The 17,355-nt window shown below is 39.9% G+C and overlaps 1 protein-coding gene across 1 annotated transcript in view; it reads left to right on the top strand.

Annotated features, from left to right (window-relative positions):
* The window catches only part of bltp3a (bridge-like lipid transfer protein family member 3A), a 35,610-nt gene extending 23,500 nt beyond the window's left edge, over nucleotides 1-12,110 (top strand). Inside the window, exons 16-21 of the mRNA XM_057830496.1 lie at nucleotides 2,681-2,820; nucleotides 2,931-3,081; nucleotides 9,154-9,407; nucleotides 10,324-10,432; nucleotides 10,534-10,586; nucleotides 10,651-12,110. Of these exons, the coding sequence (XP_057686479.1) occupies nucleotides 2,681-2,820; nucleotides 2,931-3,081; nucleotides 9,154-9,407; nucleotides 10,324-10,432; nucleotides 10,534-10,586; nucleotides 10,651-10,767 (824 nt within the window). The 3' untranslated portion in view covers nucleotides 10,768-12,110. The remainder of the gene's footprint in view (nucleotides 1-2,680; nucleotides 2,821-2,930; nucleotides 3,082-9,153; nucleotides 9,408-10,323; nucleotides 10,433-10,533; nucleotides 10,587-10,650) is intronic.
* Nucleotides 12,111-17,355: the final 5,245 nt, after the last annotated feature.

The raw sequence follows: 17,355 nt of genomic DNA, 5'->3' as shown, positions 1-17,355 counted from the left end.
ACAGGGAAGGACACCGCCGTTATCATATGTATCCCAACATATCCTTTCATTTTTCTAATGTGTAGTTAATACTAACCTGGCACGCTATATTCATTGTTTTATTTATACACTACGAATATATTACACAGATCAGGGAATAGTTAGTTAGTTAGTTAGTTAAAATTTTAGTCATTTTAAAATGTCTTCGTCTAGTTTTAGTCAACAGTTACTCATAATGTTTTCGTCTGTAAAATTCAAAAGTTTTTGTCCAAAAATAAATAAGGGATTCCAATCATTTCGAATCAACATACAGCCATAAGTACAGACATAAATGAACGTAGCATACAAGCACAAAGCTTCTAAAACAGCTTGCAAAGACTAAATATAAATTTATACTTATATATTTAATCATAGAGGCTAATGCCATGACTTTCGCTCAAAGGACATTAATTGTTTGTTCCCAAATATTTGTAAGTCACACAGGTTACATTTTAGACAAATATGTAACAAAAATTTAGAACCCTGAAAAATACGACTAATTACTTGAAGTAATATCTGCATCAGGCTAATTTGCCTTACACCCCCCCAGCCCCCTCAATGCACACAAACATATAACCAAACATTATACATATATACAGTACATTAATACATATTGTAGAGGCCAAAGGTTTGGACACACCTCATTCAATGCAACACAAATGGTCCTAACCGCATTGATTAGGCAATAAATTCCACTAATTAATCCTTAAAAGGCTTACCTGTGAAGTCAAGAATAATTTTAGGCGACTTCTTCTTGAAGCTCATCAAGAGAATGCAAGTGTGTGCAAAAAAGTCATCAGAGCAAAGGGTGACTTCTTTGAAGATACTAGAATATTAAACATTTTTCATTATTTCACCGTTTTTACATACATAATACATACAGTGCCTTGCAAAAGTATTCGGCCCCCTTGAACCTTGCAACCTTTCGCCACATTTCAGGCTTCAAACATAAAGATATAAAATTTTAATTTTTTGTCAAGAATCAACAACAAGTGGGACACAATCGTGAAGTGGAACAAAATTTATTGGATAATTTAAACTTTTCTAACAAATAAAAAACTGAAAAGTGGGGCGTGCAATATTATTCGGCCCCCTTGCGTTAATACTTCGTAGCGCCACCTTTTGCTCCAATTACAGCTGCAAGTCGCTTGGGGTATGTTTCTATCAGTTTTGCACATCGAGAGACTGAAATTCTTGCCCATTCTTCCTTGCAAAACAGCTCGAGCTCAGTGAGGTTGGGTGGAGAGTTTGTGAACAGCAGTCTTCAGCTCTTTCCACAGATTCTCGACTGGATTCAGGGCTGGACTTTGACTTGGCCATTCTAACACCTGGATACGTTTATTTTTGAACCATTCCATTGTAGATTTGGCTTTATGTTTTGGATCATTGTCCTGTTGGAAGATAAATCTCCGTCCCAGTCTCAGGTCTTGTGCAGATACCAACAGGTTTTCTTCCAGAATGTTCCTGTATTTGGCTGCATCCATCTTCCCGTCAATTTTAACCATCTTCCCTGTCCCTGCTGAAGAAAAGCAGGCCCAAACCATGATGCTGCCACCACCATGTTTGACAGTGGGGATGGTGTGTTCAGGGTGATGAGCTGTGTTGCTTTTACGCCAAACATATCGTTTTGCATTGTGGCCAAAAAGTTCAATTTTGGTTTCATCTGACCGGAGCACCTTCTTCCACATGTTTGGTGTGTCTCCCAGGTGGCTTGTGGCAAAATTTAAACGAGACTTTTTATGGATATCTTTGAGAAATGGCTTTCTTCTTGCCACTCTTCCATAAAGGCCAGATTTGTGCAGTGTACGACTGATTGTTGTCCTATGGACAGACTCTCCCACCTCAGCTGTAGATCTCTGCAGTTCATCCAGAGTGATCATGGGCCTCTTGGCTGCATCTCTGATCAGTTTTCTCCTTGTTTGAGAAGAAAGTTTGGAAGGACGGCCGGGTCTTGGTAGATTTGCAGTGGTCTGATGCTCCTTCCATTTCAATATGATGGCTTGCACAGTGCTCCTTGAGATGTTTGAAGCTTGGGAAATCTTTTTGTATCCAAATCCGGCTTTAAACTTCTCCACAACAGTATCTCGGACCTGCCTGGTGTGTTCCTTGGTTTTCATAATGCTCTCTGCACTTTAAACAGAACCCTGAGACTATCACAGAGCAGGTGCATTTATACGGAGACTTGATTACACACAGGTGGATTCTGTTTATCATCATCGGTCATTTAGGACAACATTGGATCATTCAGAGATCCTCACTGAACTTCTGGAGTGAGTTTGCTGCACTGAAAGTAAAGGGGCCGAATAATATTGCACGCCCCACTTTTCAGTTTTTTATTTATTAAAAAAGTTTAAATTATCCAATAAATGTTGTTCCACTTCATGACTGTGTCCCACTTGTTGATTCTTGACAAAAAAATTAAATTTCATATCTTTATGTTTGAAGCCTGAAATGTGGCGAAAGGTTGCAAGATTCAAGGGGGCCGAATACTTTTGCAAGGCACTGTAACTACATAATTCCACAAATGTTCATGCATAGTTTTATTACCTTCAGTGAGATTTTACAATGTAAATAGTCATGACCACACTATTATTTACCACTATTATTGCATGCGTAAAGCCTTTGTTAATCAAGCCCGTGGTGTGTGGTTTCACGTTCCCAGAATCGGGCGTAGATTGTGCGCGTCCTAGTGTCAATCCTTCCGGCAGCCGCGGCAACCCTGCTCTTTGCACGGAGAGAGAGTCATCAGCTGATCTCAGCAGCTCCCTTTCATTCAGTACAGAGGATACAGCTGCAGATATGGTACGTTAAAATTTAAAAAGTTATTTAAAAAAATACATTTTAGGTTTACAATGACTGTCTTTTTGAAATCCCATAAAGCAGCAGTTTAAGTTTATTTACGGTCCTTATAGTCCTCAGTGCTGTTACTCGTTTTGAATGGAACATCCTGCACAATGGAAGTAAAGGGAGAAGACCAAGTTATCGCGCTACAAACCCAGGATTTGAGTCCGATACAGATGGGCAACGTGAGGGTTTTTGACCTGCTGGCTGGTGTCATTCAAGGTAACAGAAATAAATGACACAGCACATTCATGTTTTATTGTGAGAAGTACCGTATGTTCCGCACTATAAGGCGCTCTATCAATGAATGGCCTATTTTAAAACCGTTTTGATATACTAGTTCTTCTAAAAAATTAGCATATTGTGATAAAGTTCATTATTTTCTGTAATGTACTGATAAACATTAGACTTTTATATATTTTAGACTCATTACACACAACTGAAGTGGTTCAAGCCTTTTATTGTTTTAATATTGATGATTTTGGCAAAAAAGTCAAGAAAAAACAAAAATCCTTATCTCAAAAAATTAGCATATTTCAGCCGACCAATAGAAAAAAGTGTTTTTAATACAAAAAAGTCAACCTTCCATTAATTATATCAGCTATGCACTCAATACTTGGTCGGGGATCTTTCTGCAGAAATGACTGCTTCAATGCGGCGTGGCATGTATTCAATCAGCCTGTGGCACTGCTGAGGTGTTATGGAGGCGCAGGATGCTTCGATAGCGGTCTTAAGCTCATCCACAGTGTTTGGTCTGGTGTCTCTCAACTTCCTCTTCACAATATCCCACAGATTCTCTATGGGGTTCTGGTCAGGAGAGTTGGCAGGCCAATTGAGCACAGTAATGCCATGGTCAGTAAACCATTTACCAGTGGTTTTGGAACTATGAGCAGGTGCCAGGTCATGCTGAAAAATGAAATCTTCATCTCCATACAGCTTTTCAGAGGATGGAAGCATGAAGAGCTCCAAAATCTCCTGACAGCTAGCTGCATTAACCCTGCCCTTGATAAAACACAGTAGACCAACACCGGCAGCTGACATGGCACCCCAGACCATCACTGACTGTGGGTACTTCACATGGGACTTCAGGCATTTTGGCATTTCCTTCTCCACAGTCTTCCCTCAAACTCTGGCACCTTGATTTCCGAATGACATGCAAAATTTTCTTTCATCTGAAAAAAGTACTTTGGGCCACTGAGCAACAGTCCAGTGCTGCTTCTCTGTAGCCCAGGTCAGGCGCTTCTGCCGCTGTTTCACACACACACACACACACACGCCTGTGCACGGTGGCTCTGGATGTTTCTACTCCAGACTCAGTCCACTGTTTCTGCAGGTCCCCTAAGGTCTGGAATCGGCACTTCTCCACAATCTTTCTCAGGGTGCGGTCACCTCTTCTGGTTGTGCAACGTTTCCTGCCGCACTTTTTCATTCCCACAGATTTCCCACTGAGGTGCCTTGATACAGTACTGTGGGAACAGCCTATTTGCTCAGAAATTCCTTCTATGTCTTAGCCTCTTGCTTGAGGGTGTCAATGATGGCCTTCTGGACAGCAGTCAGGTCGGCAGTCTTGCCCATAATTGCGGTTTTAGTAATGAACCAGGCTGGGAGTTTTTAAAAGCCTCAGGAATCTTTCGCAGGGGTTTTGAGTTAATTCGTTGATTCAGATGATAGGTTAGTAGGTTCTTTAGAGTACCTACACTGTGGATGATCTTAAGACCGCTATTGAAGCATCTTGGGTCTCCATAACACCTCAGCAGTGCCACAGGCTGATTGAATCCATGCCACGCCGCATTGAAGCAGTCATTTCTGCAAAGGATTCCCGACCAAGTATTGAGTACATAGCTGATATAATTAATTGAAGGTTGACTTTTTCTATTGGTCGGATGAAATAAGCAAATTTGTTGAGATAGGGATTTTTAGTTTTTCTTGACTTTTTTGCCAAAATCATCAATATTAAAACAATAAAAGGCTTGAACTACTTCAGTTGTGTGTAATGAATCTAAAATATATGAACGTCTAATGTTTATCAGTACATTACAGAAAATAATGAACTTTATCACATTAGGCTAATTTTTTTTTTAGAAGGACTAGTATAGAGCCTACCCACGTACCACGTGCTCGCTGTATGGTTCCGCCCACTTGTCCGTCATTTTGACTCTGTATTAGCATTGTTTTCAATTGATGGCGGAATTTAAAATGCATTTCATGGAAGACCCGGTGCTTTCTGATGCCGCAAACTCACTGGATCTGTTGCATAAAAGGCGTTATGAGGAAAAGCTTCGTTCTATACAGTCGCCAGATCCATATTTGATGCCCAAATCGATGTTTTTCGACCCACTGTCTTCGCCCTGTCTGCCCGACATCTGCTACGCAGATATTTACAATGATCTTGTCCACACTAAATCAGCCTATTCTCACGAAAATATGAAAAACTTCAAGAGCTTGGAAGCATATAAATACTTCGTTGCTGGTTGGGTGAAGCAGGTCCTCGTCCACGAAAATTCGGCAGGAATCTATCTTGTGCTTGGAAAGGTGAGTTACGAAATTTTCAATTCAAAATCTTTTGTTCTTGCTAACATCCACAGTCAAGTCTAATGTATTTCATGTCATTTGTCAATGGAGTTAAGGCTTTTAATGTTTATATGGTTTAGCGATAGCACTCTCACTACATACATACGTGTATGTTGTCGGCGATTAGCCTAGCAATGATCTTAATTGTGGTTATTAGTCAGCCCCGTAGACGAGGCCAGTTTCTTTCACTTGGTACCAGCTAAATATTATTCAAAAAATAACGATGGTGGAAGAAAGGGAAGTCACAAACATCTTGAATTTGAAACTATGTCGTACTACGTCGTATGTTGTCGGCGATTAGCCTCGCAATGATCTTAATTGTGGTTATTTGTCAGCCCCGTAGACGAGGCCAGTTTCTTTCACTTGGTACCAGCTAAATATTATTCAAAAAATAACGATGGTGGAAGAAAGGGAAGTCACAAACATCTTGAATTTGAAACTATGTCGTACTACGTCGTATGTTGTCGGCGATTAGCCTAGCAATGATCTTAATTGTGGTTGTCAGGCCAAAACCCTCTAAATATATATTAAATGCATCTTACCGGATATAAAATGACTACTACATAGTCTGTGGTGATTTTTTGGTGTCCAGTTTTCACGTCGAATTGCAGCCGTCCATTTCGCTCTCCTCTTTGGATCCCTCGGAATACGGTAAAACTTCAAGTCTCTCCTTCCATCTTCTCTGTTAGTGCAACCAACAGCCACACACGCCTTCACCATTTTGATTATTAATGTTAAGGAGCAGAAAAACACGCCGTAAATAGGAGAAATGTACGTAGCCGTAACAGGTTAACACTATGTTTTGACGGACAAGTGGGCGGAACCATACAGCGAGCACGTGGTACGTGGGTAGGCTCTATAGGGCGCACCGCATAATAAGGTGCAGTATTAGTAGTAGCAGTGGTTGGTGTTGCATTATACATCCTTTAGATGGTGCTATGCTAAAGGTAATGTAATGCCATGATTAACTAATATTCATATTCGATCATTCAATCCATATATAATTGGATTACAATGCTCACTGTCTGCTTTTGAGAAATTGAAGGCTTTTACAGTGCATCACAAAAGTGAGTACACCCCTCGCATTTCTGCAGATATTTAAGTATATCTTTTCATGGGACAACACTGAAAAAAATGACACTTTGACACAATGAAAAGTAGTCTGTGTGCAGCTTGTATAATAGCTAATTTATTTTCTCCTCAAAATATAGCCATTAATATCTAGACCCCTGGCAACAAAAGTGAGTACACCCCTTAGAAACTACATCCCTAAATGTCCAAATTGAGTAATGCTTGTCATTTGCCCTCCAAAATGTCATATTACTCGTTAGTGTTACTTGGTCCAGGTGTGCATAGGGAGCAGGTGTGTTCAAATTTGTAGTGCAGCTCTCATACTCTCTCATACTGGTCACTGAAAGTTCCAACATGGCACCACATGGCAAAGAACTCTCTGAGGATCTTAAAAGACATATTGTTGCGCTACATGAAGATGGCCAAGGCTACAAGAACATTGCCAACACCCTGAAACTAAGCTGCAGCACAGTGGCTAAGATCATCCAGCGTTTTATAAGTGCAGGGTTGACTCAGAACAGGCCTTGGGTTGGTCGTCCAAAGAAGCTGAGCGCACGTGCTGAGCGTCACATCCAAATACTTTCTTTGAAAGATCGTCGCAGAAGTGCTGTCGGCATTGCTGCAGAGATTGAAGAGGTGGGGGGTCAGCCTGTTAGTGCTTAGACCATACGCCGCTTTCTACATCAAATTGGTGTGCATGGCTGTCACCCCAGGAGGAAGCCTCTTCTGAAGACTGTACACAAGAAAGCCCGCAAACAGTTTGCTGAAGACATGTCAACAAAGCACAAGGATTACTGGAACCATGTCCTATGGTCTAATGAGATGAAGATTAGTTTGTTTGGTTCCAATGGTCTCAAGCATGTGTGGCGGGGACCAGGTGAGGAGTGCAAAGATAAGTGTGTCATGCTTACAGTCAAGCATGGTGGTGGGAATGTCATAGTCAGGGGCTGCATGAGTGCTGCAGGTGTTTGAGAGTTACATTCCATTGAGGGAAACATGAACTCCAACATGTGCTGTGAAATACTGCAGCAGAGCATGATCCCTTGCCTCCAGAAACTGGGTCGTACGGCAGTGTTCCAGTACGATAATGACCCTAAACACACCTCCAAGATGACCACTGCTTTACTGAAGAGGCTGAGGGTAAAGGTGATGGACTGGCCAAGTATGTCTCCAGACTTGAACCCAATAGAACATCTTTGGGGGATCTTCAAGCGGACCTCCAAGGTGGAGGTGCGCAAAGTCTCAAATAGCTCCGCAACGTCGTCATTGAGGAGTGGAAGAGCATTCCAGTGGCAACCTGTGAAGCTCTGGTCAGTTCCATGCCCAGGAGAGTAAAGGCAGTTCTGGATAATAGTGGTGGCCACAGAAAATATTGACAGTTGACATGTTGTATGTTAATATTGACAACTTTCACTAAGGGGTGCACTCACTTTTGTTGCCAGGGGTTTAGATATTAATCGCAATATTTTGAGTTATTTTGGGGGGGAAATAAATTAACTCTATTACATAAGCTCCACACAGACTACTTTTCATTGTGTCAAAGTGTCCTTGTGTCAGTGTTGTCCCATGAAAAGAAATATTTAAATTAGGGCTGTCAAACGATTAAAATTTTTAATCGAGTTAATTACAGCTTAAAAATTAATTAATTGTAATTAATCGCAATTCAAAACATCTCTAAAATATGCCATATTTTTCTGTAAATTATTGTTGGAATGGAAAGATAAGACACGACGGATATATACATACAACATACTGTACATAAGTACTGTATTCGTTTTTTGTAACAATAAATCCACAAATGGCATTAACATTCTTTCTGTTAAAGTGATCCACGGATAGAAAGACTTGTAGTTCTTAAAAGATAATTGTTATAGTTACAAGTTATAGTAATTTTATATTAAAACCCCTCTTCATGTTTTCGTTTTAATAAAGTTTGTAAAATTTTCAATCAAAAGTAGAGTTAATATAATAATAATAATAAAAATAACAATGATAAAAATAGAGTGACCAAAGTCTAAGTTTTACGTGTATTTTGCATAGCTATTTTGATATGGAATGCCAGTTCATTTTGCATTGTTGTTTAACTGTATGTCAGAATAGGGCCTCATTACTATAGACTGAAGTGCTTTTCTTTTTGTGAACATTATTTTTTTGGAGAGATAGGAATATTATTTTTGTTGTGCTTATCTTACCCAAAATACAACAAGAGACACATAATTGCCACTAAAAGAAAGAAAACTTAGCGAAATATGTGTGGAGCACAAATAGCAATTTGCATTGCATTGTGAATACAGCATGAACGTCTCACAACTACTGATTCTCCCACGTTAGAAGAAATAACATGAGTATGGAACGGCGGTGCCCCCAAGCGGCCGGTGGCGTTCTCTTCACTCTTAATGTCCATAAACGGCCTCATTGTAATCTGTTTGAGGCAATGTGCAAGCGGGTCATTTAGTGCATGCGTTAATTGCGTCAAATATTTTAACGTGATTAATTTAAAAAATTAATTAACGCCCGTTAACTCGATAATTTTGACAGCCCTAATTTAAATATCTGCAGAAATGCGAGGGGTGTACTCACTTTTGTGATACACTGTAGGTGCGCCTTATAGTGTGGAAAATACAGTACATCTCTTTACCTTCCTTTGTCCAGCTCCTGTCCACAAGCAAAATGGACAAATTAGCAGGGACTCTCCTGCAGTGTGTATGCGAGCGGAAACGGGTCCATCCGCCGCACGACACTCGTCCGAAACGACTTGGGGTCTGCTGGACGTGAGACTGCAAGACTTTCACGTGGAGCTGTTAACCTCCACCATTGCAAATATAGGGCCTTTTCTGGAAGATGAGTTTAGTGTGGATGGTCAACCAATGAACCTGCACTTGTGCAATGTAACTGTTACAATAAAGGTGGGTCATATAAGGCATTTTTTTTTCATTAAGAAATGTTTCCTTTTTACGTGCAGAGGTGGGTAATATCGCGTTACATTTACTTTAGCAACTTTTTGAGAAAAATGTACTTTTAAAGTGTAGTTTTAATTAGCCATACTTTTTACTTGAGTAGATTTGTGAGGAAGAAACGGTACTCTTTCTCCGCTACTTTGGGCTACCCTCTGGTCGTTACTTTTCCTCTTTCATCTACATATTAGATTTGACTTTTTTTTTGCCACAGACGACAACAGTGGCTCTACCAGTTTCACCATTGAGACATCGCAATAATAATTACATGACTGCATTATACCAATCAGACTCAATCTTGCTGTTCTATGATCATGCCGGCCTGTTGAATCATGTGGCGTCTTTAAAGCACCATAAAAAATGAAGTATTTGACAAAGAGCACCTTCAACATGACTCGAAAGCGCTGATTTTAACCTCTCTCCCAGTTTTTTTTTTGGCGCCGATTGACCACGGACAACCAGAAATACGATCCTATCAAGTTTCAAAATAGGAAATATTTTGTCTCCCCTAGAGGGCTCTCATGCTGTTTGAACGAGTAATGCTTCATTTCTGTATTTTTTTCTCTTGCCGGACCTCTGATTTTTTAAATAGTCTTCATATAGACAAAAAATACCATTGTTTAAACAAAAGTCAAACATCATAAGCAGTTGCTCACAATGTTACTCATTACTTGAGTATTCTTTTCACCAGATACATTTTTACTTGTACTTGAGTACATTTTGGGATTGCTAATTTTACTTGAGTAATATTATTTTGAAGTTATGCTGCTATTACTTTGGCTACTCTACTCACCTCTGGTTACGTGAACACAATTCTAATCAAAAAGGATGCAAAGCTGTTTTTGTTTTTTTTTTCCCCCCTCCATAGGACGATAGCCCAAGAATTTACCCAACAGCTCCTCAGCCGACGTCAGCCACATTTGTTGTAGATCGGCTGCTTCTTGAGCGCAGTGATGACGGCATGATGAGGCTCAAGGGTGGGTGTGACAGCGTTTTCATCTTTGCATGTTGGATACTATTGCATATGTTTTTTGTATGAACCCGTTCATTCAAAAAATGGTTTCTTCTCGTCTTGTAGCTGAAACTCCATACAGTCCAAACTGTTCACACTCTGTTCAACAGCAGAGCGAGGTAAGCGACCACTGTGCTAAAACATATTTTGCTAGGAAATTATGTGATCGATTTACATTTACAGAGGCAAACCCTGGAGTCCAAGCTTTCTGACACCCAGATGGCCCTCACGCAAGCTCTCAGTGACCGTGATCGTCTCCTTTTGGAGCTCAAAAAGTATGACCCTGAGTTTACTTTCTGATCCTTTTGAATATTGCTTCTGGGGAAGAACACTGTCAACCTCTTCTGAGCATGCTGGGAAGTGAGGACGATTACATGATGCAACTTTGAAATGCTGCAATTACTAAAGGGGAACATGGTCTGGTTCATCGTATATGGACAATGACACATTTGACTCAGTGGATTTGAAAAGAAACTTGAGGTTTGATTAAATGATTCTCGTTGATTCAAAGTATTTTGAAATGATTGCATGACATGTAAGGAGTTACAGCCATTTTAGCTGAGGTTCTGTTACTGTAGTTAACTACTATAAGAAACTTCATGTTCTGCAGCTGACTTTGTGCGGGAAGCAGGGTACACACTGGAAAGGCTGCCATTAATCGCTGTTATTAAATTATACACTGTAATGATTTTTTTGTAATTTCAAATCCATTGTGACAGTCCATAGAGGCAATAGATATTTAATGTGTCACTGCCCAAATAATTCCAGACCAAGCAGTAGCTGTTACTTATCAAGACTGTGAACTGAATGTTTTCTGACCACTTTAGCGTGGACAGTCAAGTCAGTGTGTTTTTAACATTTGTCACACTGCATGCAATGTTAGCTACTGTATCATCAGGCTTTCAATTCTTTCCACTTGATAGTTTACGGTACGGCTATTTAAAGTTGAACACATGTCAAATATTGTACGTGTTAAGCTTAGGACTTTGTATGGTAGATTGTAACTTTACAAAAGATGCTTATTTATTTATGTAAAATGAATAGAGGTCGACTGATATGGGATTTTTAAAGGCAGAAAATTGCAAGTTTTTCCTGTTTTGGATGATAGTGTAACAAAAACAAAACAAAAAAAAGACTAAAAAGATGGCGCTTTATCTCATTCACTGCCATTGATAGACAATGACTACGGTAGACGTCCAATTATGTGGCTTCATCCTTCTGTGATTTTGAGTTTACCACAATTAGACATCTAATCTGATTTGTTTTGCATAAAATGTCATTAAATATAATAGTACACGGCATATGTTTTAAAAATGTACGCAAACTATTATAATGGAAACCAGGTTCGAACCAGCACTTAGGAACAGATCGATTTAAACTATTATCATTATTAAACGAGAAAGGGTAAAGGGTTAATTAGGGTCTTCTACTAACTACAGGTAGTCCCCAGGTTATGACGTACCTGACTTTCATGATTTCGACATTACAACGCCGGAGTCTCATCCGCAATTTTTGTCTCCAGTCGTAGCTATTTTTTTATATATGTATATACCGGTATATATATATATATATATAATATATAATATAATAATAATAATATAATATATATATATATTTTTTTATTAGGATCATGGAAGCTTCCACTTGGGGAAAATGTATACATACAGTATATCCTGTGTATACATATTATAATAAAAATATACAGTACTGTGCAAAAGTTTTAGGCAGGCGTCCTGCCTAAAAATTTTCCACAGTACTGTATATATATATATATAATATATAGTCGCGTAAACTGTACAGTTCCCGTTGCGTTCTTAATGTCAGGATCCCCTCCTGACCCCAGCAGCGTCGCCGGCTTCCTGCAGTTCCTTTCGGCCGGGAGATCTGCCACTTCCTTGCTCTCATGCTGCTGCTGCTGCTTCCCTGGCGCAGACTCTTCTTACTAGTCCCGATCCGGCTTTTTGAGTTCGGACGGCGAGCTCGCACTAAGACAGGCGACGCTGGCCACCTGAGGCGGCATTATATTCCCGCTCTCTTGCTTCCAACTCTTTCTACAGCGCCTTTTTCTCTCGACAAGGCGAATCACTCGCGAGTAAAGCCCAAATGGTCATTACATTTAAAAGAATTGAATATAACGTACCTCACGGTATCTTATTTTTTTACTTCATTAAAATGTCACATAATACAGGTGATTGGATAGGTATTTTGAGATTTAATGGATATTTAGGGGTACTTAAAGGATTAATTCCAACTGACGCAGAAATTCGGGTTACGACGGCAGCCTAGGAACGGAACTTGTTCGTAACCTGGGGACTACCTGTACTGATGTCCAAACCACTCCACTTATGTCTATGACAATACACACTCAGCAAGAAAACAGTACATTATTTTCAAATAATTAAACCCACTTGAACACCAGGGACTTTTTTTTTTAAAGTCCTCCTAAAGTTTAAGAGGACTCGCTCCACGCTAAAGCAAATGCTATGCTAATGCTACAAGTTGCATTTACAGTTTGTTGATCACTCAGTACTGACCTTTAAATGCGAAAGCAACATTGCATAATTCTCTTTTGCCAAGATAAGAAAACAAATCTTACCATGTGCTTCAAAACAAGCAAGCCTGGAGCGCAGCTTTGCTTGAAATTTTCCAGGATTCTGTTGTCAGTCATCTGCCATACTACCCTGAGAATGCCTGATCTCGGAAGCTAAGTACCTGATCTCGGAAGCTAAGCAGGGTCGGGCCTATAGGCGCAGTTTGACTTTTGTTGGAGGGGAACATAACGTGTCGATGACCCCTAAACGCAGTGTCAGCAATAAAGTTAACTCACAATATATACAGTATATATATAATCTTGACACTGTTCGTGTTCAATCCTCAAACTCAGTTGTTGTTGAAGCTTTTGGAAGCTTAGGTTTAAAGAAATATCCATCTTTCCTCCTGAGGTGTAGTTTTGGCTAAGCAAAGCAAAGAACTGTCTCTAGTCACATGATCCCTTCGAAAAATAATTTTGACCCATTATGAAATACTTTGTAGGATTCGTGTCCATTTCATTAATTTTTTGTTTGTTTTATTGCTTTAGGACTTGAATAGACATTATTTAACGGTTAGGTCTTTAAAGGGGAAGTTTCGAATTTTTGACGTTAGGCTTAATCTTAAGCGGGTGTTTAATTAGTCAGTGGAGTTGATTTCAACAAGTTCTGTGCAGTTTGTCACTTATTTGTTATTTTCAGGGCTCCGGTTTGGCTAAGCTAGCGCGAGTCAGTGGTGCCTGCTTGGCATGCAAAACCCCCCCGATATTTACAGATCTAACATAGTCAAATAAATTCAAAATGCAGATCATTGTTCCAAATACCCATGCGGTCAAAACAACGTCACACCAAACTGCCGTAATTCATTTCAGTCTTCAGGACTGCAGAATGAAATGTGTAATGGGCCCACAATAGAGAGGAGTGCTTCAGCCACTCGTGCTCAGTCTGCTGGGGAGTCCCTTTCGTTCCCACAAAAATAATCAGCGGTGTGAAAAAATGATGAGGTATCACTCAGCCCTACTTGCCTAGACAGCCTGTTTCCTGCAGAGCTACCGGATTACAAATGTTGCTGTTCACACTTCAATTATTGGCATGCAATGGTAAGTTTTAATAACTTTATCATGAAAACATAGCCAACACTATTGATTGCATGGGTCATCGGTAATTGTCATGCATGCATATGTTGTTTTTATTGGTGTGCAAAGCAGGCACCGTTGACTCACACTAGCTTAGCCACTCCGGAGCTCTGAAAGTAGCAAATAACTAACAAATTGCACAGAATTGCCCCACCAATCTCCAATCATAGTTGAGCCTGGTTTGTACTAGGACGGGAGACTGCTAATATTCACCAGCCAATGTATCAGTCAACCTCTAAAAATGTAGCATAGTGTTACACGTTGAACATGTACTGTAAACAATTATTTAATTATAAAAGACAATTGCTTTTGCAAGTCCAGATTCACCTTGTCTAAGGCATCCGTTTTTCCCCATGCAGTGTTGTTGGTTATGAAATGTATTGCTTTTAGAATTCAGCGCATTCACAACAGCTCCTTTGTAGCTTGCTGGAAAACAGGCGTCTAGCGTTATTGAATGTGGACATTGACAGACATCATTACCATTTTGTTTACTTACTTGTGTGTGCACAAGTTTAATGTGAACTGCACTATATTTTAGAACCGTAATATTCAAAGATATTTTGTGGTACTAATGTTGCATGCTCATGCAATGTGTCACTTAAAGCACTTTTCTAAACCAGGGGTTCCCAACCTATTCCACTAAGGCACACTGTGGGTGCAGGATTTCATTCTTACCAAACAAGATGACAACACTTTTTCCCCAATCTGGTGTTTTACAAGTGCAATCAGTTGATTGCAGTCAGGTGTGGCTTGTTTTAGCAGAAGCCTCATTGGTTCAACTGTCTCTGCTGGATCGGCTGGAACAAAAACCAGGACCCACAGTGTGCCTTGAGGACTGGGTTGAAAACCCCTGTTCTAAACAGTTAATATTACTGTGAATACATCTGAAGTATGACCAAATGCTTGCGTTTTCCATTAAGTGCGACATAAGGATCTGTCCATGATACCACTGTAGATATTTTCATTACATGAACGTTTTATTTGGAAAGTTGATATACTCTACTGTATATAGTAATGTGTTGTACTTTGCCTTTGGAGGCACTAAATTGCTAACCTCTAGGTCAATTTATCAGTGTATGACGCAGACCTCTAGTGGTTGTAACATGCCAATACATCCATTAAAATTTTGTTGCCTTCCGAACAGTGAATAAGATGAATTTTACCGCTAAATCTCTAAGCAATATCATCTCTGATCAACCAAAAACGAGAACAGATGTGGAATCCATACTTATTGTTGTAATTTCAAGTAATCTAATCAACTGTGACACTTTCTTGATGTGCTATGTTTTTTATCTGCTCATCACGGTACTTAACGTCACATCCTTGCACTCCAAAGTGTGATACAAAAACCTGATGAGCAGTAATGCAAAGTCTGTTTACTGTTTTAAGCATGATCTTAAATGTTTTGATGGTTTATGTGTTTACTTGCACTTGTTTTTTGTTGTTTTTTTACACAAACTTTAAAGATGGCAGGTTAGCCCTTTTGAGGTCTTTCATAGGATGAAAGTGATATGAATCTTGTGAACAGTAGCTATGTAAAATATTGCATTTTATGTCTTTTCACTGAAGACTAATATGAAATTGGTTCTGTGAACCAGTAGTGGGTGTGAAGTATTTTAACACAATAAACACTTGCTAAACACACTAAAACTGCTTGTGCGGTCCATTTTTACACATCTAGACCAGGGGTCTGTAACCTGCAGCTCCAAAGCCACATGTGGCTCTTATCCTTCTGGTGTCGCGCTTTGTGACTTAGGAATTTAACCCTGTACACTCCGCGCTGTACAATTGGGGATGACTGTGTCCCGCTGTGTAGGGTTTGGGGCAACCAAATGACTCACATACCAAACAGGACCTCTCCAATCACCCTTCATTTCATCTGTAAGTCTTATGGCTGCACGTCGTTCTACCATTTCATGCACCTGACCAGTGTATGCCGCCTTTCAATCTGGCACTTTCTGTAACTGACATTCAGTTCTCAAGAATGTAGCTTGGGAAGACAAGACCTAACCCTACCATGCTGTGACGTCGTTACTCTCGCGAGACTCCGTAGACGCATGACGCAATCAACTGGCTAGGCTAGCAAGTAACTTTGCTCAAGTAGACTTCAACTCATTTTTACCTCAGATTTTTCACGATCGTGATTCACCTTTTTTCTCCGACTCCGCCACACATCAAGGAAACACCATGGCAACATCTAGCCAACGCAGTGATCTCCCGGCGAAGCGTAAAAAGGCAGATTCTATTGGTTCGGCTACATCGACCGATGATTTGTTGTTAGCAAGCCCCCCCGAATACACAAAGTCAATTAGCGAGGGAATTGGATCAATCGATAAGAAAATATCGATTGCATTAGAAATCCTTCAAGCCGAGATTAAAGATTTAAAATAAAGCCTCGTGTTTACACAGCACGAGGTAACGTATCTCAAATCGCAAAACGCTATACTGAGAGACTCTTTCGAGTCGACAACCGGAGCATTAGAATCTATTAAAAAAGAGAACAAGATAATGAAGGAGTCAATGTTAGACATCCAATCAAGGAGCATGAGGGACAATTTAATTTTCTCCGGCATCGAAGAAAACACAGTAGACAAACCAGAAGCCCTCGTCAAGTCATTTATGGCAACATCTCTCAAGCTGCCCAAGGAAATTGTGGATTCGATAAAATTTACGAGGGTACACCGTCTTGGGAAGCCAAGAGGAATCAGTCCGCGTCCAATAATCGCCAAGTTCGAGCTCTACCAGCAGAAAGTACTGGTGAAATCCAAAGGAAGAGAATTACAAGGAACAAGATTCGGTATGAATGATCATTTCCCGCGCGAGATCAACGACAGACGGAAAATCCTCTATCCAATTCTGAAGCAGTCCAGAGCAGAGGGCAAACGTGCAGTTATCGCAGTCGACAAACTTTACGTGGATGGTCAACTATACCGAGACCAAGTGCTCACCCCATGGCTATTCTGACCGATAAGTAATGCCTAAATATTTCTATTATGCATACAATGCTGAATGTAGCTGTCTTGATTTAAGCAAGACAAATGTATAGATTAGGGATGCTTAATACTTAGTTTGCTATTCCTAAACACTTCCAGTACGCATATAATGCTGAATTAAATTGTTTTGGTTTGAGTAAGGCACATATGTAGATTAGGGCTGCATGATAACTATTTTGTCTGTACCTTCGAAACACTTCCAGTTCGTATATAATGCTGAATTAAGTTGTT

The sequence above is a fragment of the Corythoichthys intestinalis genome, chromosome 2 (assembly GCF_030265065.1).
Source record: "Corythoichthys intestinalis isolate RoL2023-P3 chromosome 2, ASM3026506v1, whole genome shotgun sequence".
NCBI lineage: Eukaryota > Metazoa > Chordata > Actinopteri > Syngnathiformes > Syngnathidae > Corythoichthys > Corythoichthys intestinalis.
Note: the sequence above shows the minus strand (reverse complement) of the source record. Positions and strands in the feature narration are given on the sequence as shown.